The sequence below is a fragment of the Panthera tigris genome, chromosome C1 (genome assembly GCF_018350195.1).
Source record: "Panthera tigris isolate Pti1 chromosome C1, P.tigris_Pti1_mat1.1, whole genome shotgun sequence".
Classification (NCBI taxonomy): domain Eukaryota; kingdom Metazoa; phylum Chordata; class Mammalia; order Carnivora; family Felidae; genus Panthera; species Panthera tigris.
Genome location: NC_056667.1, coordinates 84,633,883 through 84,646,832, shown reverse-complemented (window position 1 = coordinate 84,646,832; position 12,950 = coordinate 84,633,883). Strand labels below are relative to the sequence as shown.

Below are 12,950 nucleotides of genomic sequence, written 5' to 3'. Positions count from 1 at the left end.
ATGTCCAAAGAACTTTAAGAGATACATAAACCCTTAAAGACAGGAGAAATCTAAGGATCCTACTACTTTACCAATAATGACACTTCATAGCTGATTTTCTCTCCTAACATAAAACTTGAAAACTTTGATTATGAAAACTTTTTTTAATGGAAAAAATGTTTAAAGATTAATATCTGATATTTACCCTTTCCTTACCCTAAAATAATAATAGTAAAATAAAAGGTAACTAAAAGTTACCAAAAGATTTCTTCTTAGATTTAGCAGAAAAAAAAATCTAAAATATTAGCTTAAACATTTTTAAAATTATATTAAAATTTAAAATAATTAATGCTGTGACATATTTTTCTCAACAGGAGTTCAGGGAAGGTCTTGTTCCTTATTCCTTCCAATTCCTGGTATTGTTAGGCTTTTTCTTTTTGCCAATCTGAGGGTATTGAAATTGTGTCTGTGGCTTTAATTTGATTTCTCTGCTTGCTAGTAAGGTTGATCTATATTTATATATTGTTATATATTTACATAAATATATTTTTATATATTTATTTATATTTTAGAAATTTTTAATATATTTATTGGCCATTCAGGTTTCTCTCTCTCTTTTTTAAGTTTATTTATTTATTTTTGAGAGAGAGAGACAGAGAGAGAGCATGTGCGCACAAGCAGGAGAGGAACAGAGAATCTGAAGCATGTTCCCGGTTCTGAGCTGTCAGCACAGAACTCAACGTAGGGCACGAACTCATGAACCTGACCTGAAATTGGACACTTAACTGACTGAGCCACCCAAGAGTCCCCCGGTTTCTCTTCTGTAAACTGCTTATTTATATCTTTTGTCCACTTTTCTGTTGAGATGCTTGTCTTTTCCTTATTGAATTATGTAAGTTCTTTGATGTTTTGGATGTTCATTATTGGTGGATACATGTGATGTAAATATCTTCTCTCAATCTCTGGTTTATCTTCTCATTTGGTTTTATATACAGGCATTTTTTCATTTTAATGTACCCCAAATCATCCATTTTTTAAAATTTCATTTGTGGGGCGCCTGGGTGGCTCAGTCGGTTGAGCGTCTGACTTTGGCTCAGGTCATGATCTCCTGGTTTGTGAGTTCGAGCCCTGCGCCAGGCTCAGTGCTGACAGCTCAGAGCCTGGAGCCTGCTTCGGATCCTGTGTCTCCCTTTTTCTCTGCCCCTCCTGCACTCATGCTCTGTCCCTGTCTCTCAATAATATAATAAATATATGTTAAAAAAATGTTTATTCTTTGTATCTTATTTGAAATAATTCACAGTACCAAAGTCATAAATGTCAATCTTTATCTAGATTTTTTTTTAATTAAATTTTTTTTAATTTAACCTAAAAACCTGGGAATTATTCCTCAGACTGGATTCCCCATTTCCTTGATCTTCACACACCTACTCTGCTAGCAAGTCATGTCAACTATAGTTTAAAAACATCTGTGTGGGGGTGCCTGGGTGGCTCAGTCGGCTGAGTGTCGGACTTTGGCTCAGGTTATGATCTCACCATCTGTGAGTTCAAGCCCCGCGCTGGGCTCTGTGCTGACCCTTCAGAGCCTAGAGCCTGCTTCGGATTCTGTGTCTCCCTCTCTCTCTGCCCCTCCCCCACTCATGCTCTGTCTCTCTGTCAAAAATAAATAAACATTAAAAAAAAAAATTAGAAAACAAAAAACAAAAAAACCAACATCTGTGTGAACCGGGGCACCTGGGTGGCTCAACTGGTTAAGTGTCTGACTTCAGCTCAGGTCATGATCTCGCCATTTGTGAGTTCAAGCCCCACATCGGGCTCTGGGCTGACAGCCTGGAGCCCGCTTCAGAATCTGTGTCTCCCTCTCTGTCTGCCCCTTCCCCACTCTCACTCTGTCTGTCTGTCTGTCTCTCTCTCTCTCAAAAATACATAAGCATTAGAAAAATTTAAAAAAAATCTGTGTGAACCAAATCAATGCCATCTTGGACAAATCTGCCGTAAATACCCGCCTCCCCCAACACACACACACACACACACACACACACACACACACACACACACACTCTTTCCTTTTGTTTAATCACACTTTTGGAACACCTGGGTGGCTCAGTCGGTTAAGCATCCGACTTCAGCTCAGGTCATGATCTCACACTCTGCGTTTGAGTCCCATGTTGGGCTCTGTGCTGACAGCTCGGAGCCTGGAGCCTGCTTCGGATTCTGTGTCTCCCTCTCTCTGACCCTCCCCCGTTCATGCTCTTTCTCTGTCTCAAAAATAAATAAACATTAAAAAACAAATCACACTTTTAAGTACATCCTTAGGATATAATGTCCATGATATGATCTGTCTTGGAGATATGACTGACACACACCTATTCCTTTTTTTTTTTTTTTATGTTTTATTTACTTTTAAGACAGAGAGACAGAGCATGAGTGGGGATGGGGCAGAGAGAGAGGGATACACAGAATCCAAAGCAGGCTCTAAGCTCTGAGCTGTGAGCACAGAGCCCGATGCGGGGCTCGAACTCAGGAACTGTGAGATCATGACCTGAGCTGAAGTTGGATGCTTAACCAACTGAGCCACCCAGGTGTCCTATGACACACACCCATTCTTAAACATTTTCCTCTTGGATGGTCTGCAACATGTACTCCCCAACCTCTAGGGCGATAAAAGCAGGCCTTAAGGGAGATGGTGTTGCAGAGATCTACTCCTCTTGCAGCTACCAAAGACACCCTCATCAAGCTGGATTTGTCAGCCTTTTTCTTTAGTCTTTGAGTTCCTTCAGCCTTTGGAGGTGGTTCTGCATATACCTCCTGTTCAGAGAACAATGTCGCATAAACATCATCTCTTCTCTACCAATGTCATCTAAGCTACCATCATCTTCTTGCCTGGACTAGTGCCATAACTTCCATATATGATTTCTTGAACCTATTCTTGCATCTCCTCTACTGTCAATATGACTACTGTACTGGTCTTTCCATGCGCAAAATGGGACATATTTTAAACTGAATTTCAATTATTTCCTTTTGCTTTTATGGTCATATCTGTAGCCTACAAAGCTGCATTGTGTTTTCTGAACGCCAATTCAATCTCTCTTTGTCCCATTCTTATCCTTGATCAATATGCTACAGCCACACTGGCCACCATAATAGATTCAAAAGTATACTAAATTTATGAACAATTTAAAAAATAGGCAGCAGACTTGAACAGACATTTCTCTAAAGATAAACAAATGGTCAATAAGCACATGAAAAGATGCTCAACGTCATTAGTCATTAGGGAAAATCAAATCAAAACCATAATAAGATACAATGTCACACCTACTAGAATGGCTATACATTTTTTATTTTATTTTATTTATTTATTTTGAGAAAAAGGATGGACACACATGTGGGGGTGGGGAAGGGCAGAGAGAGAGGGAAAGAGAAAATCCCAAGCAGATTCTGTGCTTTCAGCACAGAGCCTGACATGGGGCTCAATCTCACAACTGTGAGATCATGACATAAGCCTAAATCAAAAAGTGGTCACTCAACTGACTGAGCCACATGGCACCCCTATACATTTTTTTTTTTTTTGAATAACAAGTAAGGATGTAGAGAATTTTCAGCCCTCGGACATTGCCAATGGGAATACAAAATGTTGTAGTAACTGTGGAGAAGTTTGGTGGCTCTTCAAAATGTTAAATGCAGAATTACCATGTGACCAAGCAATTATACTCCAATGTATATACTCAGAAGTTATGAAAGCAAGGACTTGAGCAGAGACTTATGCCTCTATTGCAATATTAATTATTCAGTATTCATTGTGTTATTCACGATACCAAAAGGTGGAAAAAACTTAAGTGTCCATCAATACATTAATGGCTACAATGTTATATACACATACATACACACACACACACACACACACACACACACACACACACACACATATACATACAATGAAATATTATCTGGTCATAAAAAGGAATAAAGTTCTGGGGTGCCTAGGTGGCTCACATGGTTAAGTATCTGACTCTTGATTTTGGCTCAAGTCATGATCTCACAGATCGTGTGATCGAGCCCTGCGTGGGACTCTGCGCTGATAGCATGGAGCCTGTTTGGGATTCTTTCTCTCCCTCTGTCTCTGCCCCTCCCTCATCTGCCCTCACAGGTGCATGTTGTGTGTATGTCTCTCTCTCTCTCTCAAAATAAACATTAAAAAAAAGAAATAAAGTTCTGATACATGTTACAACATGGATTAAACTTGAAAACATTGTTTAAAATAAGCCAGACATAAAAGGAGAAACATTGTATGATTCTACTTAGATGGAATATCTATAACAGGCCAATTCATAGAGACAGAAAGTAGAATAGAGGTTTCCAAGTACTGAAGATAAAGGGGAATGGGAATTATTATTTAATGGTTACAGAGTTTCTATTTGGTGTGAATGAAGTTTTGGAAATAGTGCTAGTGGTTGTACAACATTGTGAATATAATTAATGCCACTGAATTATACTTAAAAGTGGTTAAAGTTGTAAATTTTATGATATATATGTGTGTAAAAATATATTGTACTACAATTTCAAAGAATAATGCGATATACCCCAAAACACAGAATTTTATACTTCAAAACCTGTGAATTATATGGTATATGAATTATATCTCAATAAAGTTGTTTTTTTCTTAAAATGTATCAAATTAGTCACCACTAGACTAACCAATGCAACAAATAATATAAAAAGGCTTGACTTTAGTAAAAAATTGTGACTTCTCTAAATTTCTAAAAGTTACAGAACTATATAGAATTTACTTATTCTCAAATTATTATAAATGCAAGAAGCTATATTTCATATTTACAGCATTAACTGGAAGACATGAATCATGATATAGATCAGAATAAAATGTCTTCGTTACTAGACTAAAACTGTCTTAGGAAAATGAAAAATATTGAAATGTCTGTAATAGTAGGACATTAGATAAGGCAACAGTGTTCAAATGTGTAGTTAACAATATACATATATGTATCTGTATATATATATGTATACATATGAATGTATGTATGTGTGTATATATATATATATATATATATATATATATATATATATATCATATGTAAATAACACCAAAATAATCAAGTAAATTGTAATGTCTTGAAAACAGAAAACCAAAAAACTTACTGCTATCTTTGTAGACTAATAAAATGCAGGCCATTATTTTCAAAAGTTCAGCAACAACCACTGCTGTAGAAGATAGATAACGAGGTCCCTCTTCTTTTAAAGTCCTAGAATAACGCATCGTTAGAACCAAACTGGTAGTCTGAAAGACCAAAATTCCCAAGGAAAGGTATTTTAGGTTGGCAGACATTGTTTTATCTTCATTTGCCTGAAAAACAAAATAATTAGGGCAAATAAACAAAATTAGAAAATACAGAAACATTTATTAAAAATCATTATGAGACTTCTGGTTCCAGACAAGAATGAGTAAGTGCATTCCACCCTTTTCTTCCTGCTAATCATAACTATAAACCCTGGACCAAAGACAAAAAGTAAGTACTAGAAGACTCAGGAAGGTGAAGAAAATAAGACAAACTGGCTAGCGACCCCAGATCTTTTTTTTTTTTTTTTTAATTTCTAAAAAATTTTTTAAGTTTATTTATTTATTTTGAGAGAGACAGACAGAGAACACAAACAGGGGAGGGGCAGAGAGAGAGGAGGACAGAGACTCCAAAGCAGGCTCTGTGCTGAAAGCAGAGAACCTGATGTGGGGCTTGAACTCATGAACCATGAGATCATGACCTAAGCTGAAGTCAGACACTTAACTGACTGAGGTTGGAGAGGCTAACTTATGATCAGGCAAAAACAATTACATAAGAATTATTTCTAGAATGAAAGAAGGACATTCCATAATGATAAAAGAGTCAATACATCAGTAAGATATAGCCAGTTATAAATGAATATGTGCCTAATAACATAGCTTCAAAACACATGGGACAAAAACTAACATATTAAAAAACAACAACAGGTAAAGCCATAAGACATAATGTGAGGTTTTAACCTACTTTTTTCAGTAATTAATAGAATACACACACATGCACACCAAAACCCGCCAGTAAGAATACAGAAGATCTGAACAATAGTATCAACCACCATAACTCTTGCAAACATGGAGATGCTCCACCAAGAGCCTCTTTTGAGGAAGAACTTAATGCAGTATGTGTGGCCAGTTCACTTCTCCTCCACTCATCATTTGCTTCCAAATGATGTAAAGATTCAGTGCAATTCCAAGCAAAATCCCTATAGGTTTTTGGTAGAAACTGATAAGCTGATTTAAAAATTTATATGGAGGGGCACCTGGGTGGCTCAGTGGGTTGAGTGTCCAGCTCTTGATTTCAGCACAGGTCATGTTCTCACAGATCTCACAGTTTGTGAGATCGAGCCCCATGTCAGATTCTGCACTGGCAGCATGGAGCCTGCATGGGATTCTCTCTCTCCCTCTCTGTCTACCCTTCCCCCACTCATGAGCACTCTCTCTCAAAATAAATAAACTTTAAAAATAAAATTTCTATGGAAATACAAAGGACTTAGACAACCAAAACAATTTTGAAAAGAAAAAATAAAGAAGTTAAACTGAAAGTCCACACTTTCTATAAAGCTCTAATAATTAAAACTGGTATTGACACAGGACAGAAGTACAGATCAATGGAACAGAATATAGTCCAGAAGTTAAGTCCATACATATTTGGTCAAATGACCTTGACAATGGTAACAAAAAGAAATAATTCTAGAACAAGACAACTGTATTCTTTTTATTTTTTAAAAATGTTTATTTATTTTGAGAGAGAGAGTTCATGTGCATGTACCTGAGAGGGAGAAAATCCTAAGCAGGCTCCATATTGTCAGCACAGAGCCCTACATGGGGTTTGATCCCATGAAAGGTGAGATCATGACCTGAACTAATATCAAGAGTCAGACACTCAACCAACTGAGCCATCCAGGAGCTCCATTTTTAAGTGAATCTCTATCCTTATTTATCTCACACCAAATATTTAACTAGAAATGAATCACAGACCTGTCATAAAAGCTAAAGCTATAAATATTCAAGAAGAAAACAAGAGAAAAATGCAGACACTTAGGAATATGCAAAGATTTCTTAGATACAAAAAACACAAACCATAAAAGAAAAATATGGATAAATTGGATATCATTAATTTAAAACTGTTCTTCCAAAGATACCATAAAAATAAAGGCAAACCACATGATGGGAGAAAATATTCTCAATACATCTATCTGACAATGGCTTTGTGTCCAGAATATATACAGAACTCTTACAACACAGTAAGTACAAGACAAACAACCCATGAGCAAAAGATTTGAATAAACATTTCATCAAAAAAGATGAATGAATGGCTAATAGGCACATGAAAAGATGTTCAACATCATAGTCATTACAGAAATACAAATTAAAACCACAATGAGATACCATTATGTACCTACTAGAATGGCAAAAATTTTTAAATTGATGCTACCAAGCAATGGAGTGGGTTTAGAGCAAACAGAGGTCTTACATTGCTAGTGGGACTATTAAGTGATACAACCACTTTGAATAACACTTTGGTAGTTTATTTTAAAAAATAATAATCTTTTCAAATGACCTAGAAATTCCACTCTTAGGTATACCCAAGAGATCTGAAAACATTTATCGATAATGCTCGTATATAATTATTCATGTGAATTTCATTTATAACATTCAAAAACTGTAAATAACCCAAATGCCCATTAACAGGTGAATTACTAAACATACTGTGGTACATCCATGATGGAATACTACTTAGCAATAAAAAGAAATGAAATACTGATGTATGGTAAAACATCAATGAATCTTAAAAAGAAATTAAACAGAAAAGTTTATAGATAAAACTGTATACACTATATGATCCATTTTTATGAAATTCTAAAAAGGGCAAAAGTAATTTGCAGTGACAGATTCAGACTATGGCCAGGGGTTGACGTTGGAGGTTGACTGCAAAGGGATAGCAAGGAATTGTTGGTGATAATGGAAATATTCTGTATCTTGATTGTGTGATGATTATACAATTCTATTCACTTATTGTAACTCACTGAACTGTACATTTAAAAAGGATACATCTTATTGTGTGTAAATCACAAATCAACAAAGTTGATCAAAGATTGAGGACAGGGGTGCCTCCGTGGCTCAGTTTGTTATGCATCTAACTCTTGATTTTGGCTCAGGTCATGATCTCACAGTCTGTGAGTTGGAGCCCCAAAGCGGGCTCTGTGCTGGCAGTGCAGAACCTCCTTGGGATTCTCTCTCTCTGCCCCTCCCCCATTCGTGTGCGTGCACTTGCTCTCTAAATAAATAAATAAATAAATAAATAACCTTAAAAAAAAAAAAAAGATTGAGGATGTACTAAGTAGTAGCATTCCTCAACAGGCTTTCCTCATACTTTGATTTTGGCTCTAATTCCTTTGGATTAATACCAATGATGTTTTGTTAGTCTATTCTTCAGGCCAATTCTATCCTTTCCATGATTCCATCTTCCATCCTAAGTTTTGTTAATATGAACACTTTTTATTATATATTTCTTTATAGCTCTCACAACCAAGCCACCCTTTATGGCTCTAGTTATATGATCCACTATCTTTCCTCACCTCATAATCATTAAAATAGCAATATAATATATTCAAATAGATCCAATAGTCATTATTTGGTGCCTATAGTAGGCCAAGTACCATGGTAACAGAGAGAGCCTATCCTTGAAGGAACAAAGTCTAGCTTATTAAATTTAGCAGTTCCTATCTCAAATTGAATATGCTCCAAATCCAAACATTGTAGCACCATAAATACGAGGATAAAATTTTCAATAGTGAAAAAAAAATGATTGAAAAAAATTACCTTAAGTACTTTATATGAATATCAGAGAGAAAATTTGAATAATATATCTCTTTTTGTCATATATAAATAAGAGCATCAAACCTAGAGGAAAGAATACATAGATTTATGTATTAACCATCTCACTTTTGTAAATCTGCATTAGCAAGAGTCCTAATGTGAAATGAAATTACGGCATTTTAGAGATAGAAGATGCTTTAGAAATCATCTAGTACAAATCTCTTCATTTTAAACTGAAGAAAATAGTGAACAGAGAAGTTAGATGACTTGTTCAAGGTCATATAATTACTAATTGGAAATATTAAGTTATATAGTTAAATACCAGGTTCCCTAGCTCTCACTATGTGTTACTGTAGAATTCCAGAGGACATCTGATGGACTTTATCTCTGTGTGGAAGTAGTGCAAGTTCCCAGCAATCTACATTTGGCATAGGCATCTGATTCTCCTGGAAAATCTATTCAAGGAAGTCTTTGTTTATTGTGCAACTAAGATCGTAAAAATGTACCTGTTACAACAGCAGTGCCCTACTTTCTTTTCAAATGAATTTTAAAGGTCAGATTCTAAGCCAGGATGTACTATCTTTACTATTTTGCTTTTCCATTTCCAAACATGTACAACATCAGTACATTTGCCTTGATAATTCAGATCTTAATTATTAATACAGTTACAATGTATTTTTTTAAGTATGTGAGATAATAGAAAAAATATATATTGGTATCTGCCCCTAGCTCTTGACACAGGGTTCCTGAAACCCTTGTGATTTCCTTAGTGATAAGAGCACTAGGAGCATCTTTTGTTCTAATATTTGGTCTTTGGCCCTGGTTCCTGACACAGGGTTCCTGAAACCCTCGTCATTTCCTGGGTGATCAACTGATCATGCCTATGTAACGAAAACTCCATAAAAATTCCAGTAGTATGAAGTTCAGAGAGCTTTCAGGATAACAAGCTATACACAGCATGAGGATGACACATCCCAACTCCACAGGGACAGAAGCTCTTGCACTCAGGGCCCTCTGAAACCTGGTACTTATGTATCTATCTAATTGTTCATCTGTATCCTTTATCACATCCTTTAATAAACTGATACAGGAAGTGTTTCTCTGAGTTATATGAGCCACTGTAGCAAGTTAATCCAAGTTGAGGAGGGGATGGTGGGAACCTCCCATTTGTAGCCAAATTAGAGTTATGGGTAATCTGGTGACCTACTTACTACTTGCGACTGGCATCTGAACTAGGGTGGGAGCAGTCTTATGGGAGTGAAACGCCAATCCATAGGATCTGACACTATCTGCAGGTAGATAGTGTCAGAATACAAGTTAAATTGTAGGATACCCAGCTGGTGTCACAGAGAATGGCTTGAGGTGAGGAAACCACATCTCCTCCCCAACATTTGATGACCAAAAATGTCAGAAGTGAAGTGTTCTGGAGGAGGAGGAAAGGAGACACACAGCAGGAAAAAATTGGATTGTTTTTCTAATACAAACTTGAAAAGTAAAATATATACAATCAAATGATCATTGGTACTAGATCAACTGTAAAGAATTGCAATTTAATTTATAATTCTGCCTAAGGAATGTATAAACTCAAAATGGAAAAAAATACGAGTATTTCTAAGATTATACAAATACATAGGTTGGTTTTGGAGTACAATACAGGTAAAACTAAATATTTTCATTTAATGCAAACCATAAATTCACAGCAAATTCATAAATAAGAAATCTACCAAAATGAAGATTATGTTCCACTTCTATAATTTATAAGATTAATACTGTTTCTTCATTTTAAAGTGTACAACAGTTTCTCATTATTATTGAACACAACCTCTAAACAATCTTATATTTAAGATTTAATTTTAGTCCTCCCTACATTTTCTTCTCTTGCTACCTAATTCCCCTTTTTTTATCCTTTCAGGAATTGCTAATCCTCCGGTTTCCATATTATTGTTTCATTAAAATTTTCTATCTAAGAAATTTGCATACCAATAATCAACAAGGAACTGTACTAAGTTCTCTCATAAATGTAGCTTTATTCAATTCACTGTCAAAGCCTTATGAACTAGTCAACAAATTGCTACCCACATTTTTTAAGGTCTCTAGTTACTAAGCTCCCTGAACTCACTGGGGGTTCAGTGAGGCTCTCAGATTTATAGCAGGATCAGAAGAGTAAGAATGCTTAGATGTTCCACTTTCACCTTTAACAGCTAAGACCTGAAAAATGCACTCTTTTTGATTACTAAAGTAAATGACACTATTTCATTCTGATGGCTTTGTTTTGGCTTCTGTTTTTTGAAAATAGCATTTAATACTTTTAATTATTTTAAAAAGCCAGTATATTCTTTAAAAAATGTTGAAAACTGGGAAGGCTGGGTGGTCCAGTCAGTTGAGCCTCTGACTCTTGATTATGGCTCAGGTCACAAGCCCTGCGTCAGGCTCCACGCTGAATGTGGAGCCTGCTGGGATTCTCTCTCTCTCTCTGTGTCTCTCTCTCTTTCTCTCTGCCCCTCAATCCTGCTCATGCTCTCTCTCTAAAATAAACAAATGAACAAATAAAATATTAAAAATAAGAAAAATGTAGAAAACTTAATTAGTAAAAACTTCAACCATCATCAATTACCCAAAAACATCTATATCTGGTATAGATTCTGTCAATAATTTTTATTTCAGTTTTTTGGAAAACCCTAAACCGCAGGACTTTAGTAGCAAAGGTGAAATAAAGCACCTAGACCATTTCATATTTCCACTTAAAAGTATTCTAACAACCTTTTGGGCTTCTTTATTACATGGAAAATAAAGTCTTGTAATCACAAAGTTCCACCTTTTCCTTTCCTTTCTTGAAGGAAAAAAATGGAATGTTAAAATTCAATAAAGTACCAAGAACAGGGCACCTGGGTGGCTCAAATGGTTACGCATCTGGCTTTGGCTCAGGTAATGAACTTGAAGTTTGTGAGTTCGAGCCCTGTGTCAGGCTCTGTGCTGACAGCTCACAGCCTAGAGCCCATTTTGGATTCTGTGTCTCCCTCTTTCTCTCTTCCCCTCCCCTGCTCATGCTCTCTATCAAAAATAAATAAACATTAAAAATAAATTTTTAAAAACAAAAGTACCAAGAACATAACATCTATGATTACATCACCCAGAACTGATAAGTCTCAATCTTGTCACATTTGTTTATCTTCCCTTTTGTAAAGGAATAACATTACGATTAAAGTGATTAAAGTCAAAGTCCCCCAATAAGCCACAACTCTAAATCCCATTCCTTTCCCCCTCCTCAGTAGGAACCTATTATGAGTTTAGAGTATATATTTCTAGTCTACTATTAAAAATTCTTTATACATATATAGATATAATCATAAGCCATAAGTACTTTAATATATATACATAACAACAAACTGCATACTTTATTCAGCGTTTTCCTTACTTTATTCAGCATCTGATACACAGACCTAGCTCATTGCTTTTAACAACTCCAATGCTCCATCAAATGAGTAGACCTTTTATTTACCAATTCTCCTACTGATAAACATTTAGCATTCTTTTCCTTTTAAAAATTTAAATTTAGGGGTGCCTGGGTGGCTCACCCGGTTGAGCATCCAACTTTGGGTCGGGTCATGATCTCAAGGCTCCTGAGTTTGAGCCCTGTGCGTCAGGCTCTGTGCTGACAGCTCAGAGCCTGGAGCCTGCTTTGGATTCTGTGTCTCCTTCTCTCTCTGCCCCGCCCCGACTTGCGCTTGCAAGCGCGTGCGCGCGCGCTCTTTCTCTCTCTCTCTCAATAAAATAAACATTGAAAAGAAATTAAAAAAAATAAATTTATCAATTTTCTTAAAAATTTTAAAGTCGTTTCTAAACATTATATCAACCACAAGAATTTTAAGCTCTTTTTCTAAAATTTAACATTTTATATGAGTTTTCAAGTCTCTTCCAGTTCTAACACACATAAACACACAATTCTGTTAATCTAATTTCAATTTTTTCATCTAAAACTTTTGCCTGAATTTTTCTTTTCATTTTATTATTTTGTTTCACTTTAGAGAGAGAGTGTGTGTGTGCACGAATAGGAGGAGCAGAGGGAGAAAGAGAGAGAGAACCTTAA

The 12,950-nt window shown here is 35.8% G+C and overlaps 1 protein-coding gene across 3 annotated transcripts in view; it reads right to left on the bottom strand.

Moving 5' to 3' along the window:
- The window catches only part of SLC35A3 (solute carrier family 35 member A3), a 52,736-nt gene that overhangs the window by 18,256 nt on the left and 21,530 nt on the right, over positions 1-12,950 (bottom strand). For 2 of the 3 annotated variants that reach the window (XM_042997988.1, XM_042997987.1), the window contains exon 2: positions 5,131-5,335. In XM_042997988.1, coding sequence (XP_042853922.1) covers positions 5,131-5,317 — 187 coding nt within the window. In that variant the 5' untranslated portion in view covers positions 5,318-5,335. Of the gene's footprint in view, positions 1-5,130; positions 5,336-8,866; positions 8,950-12,950 lie in introns of those variants that run through there. The other variant, XM_015542661.2, reaches the window with a different exon arrangement.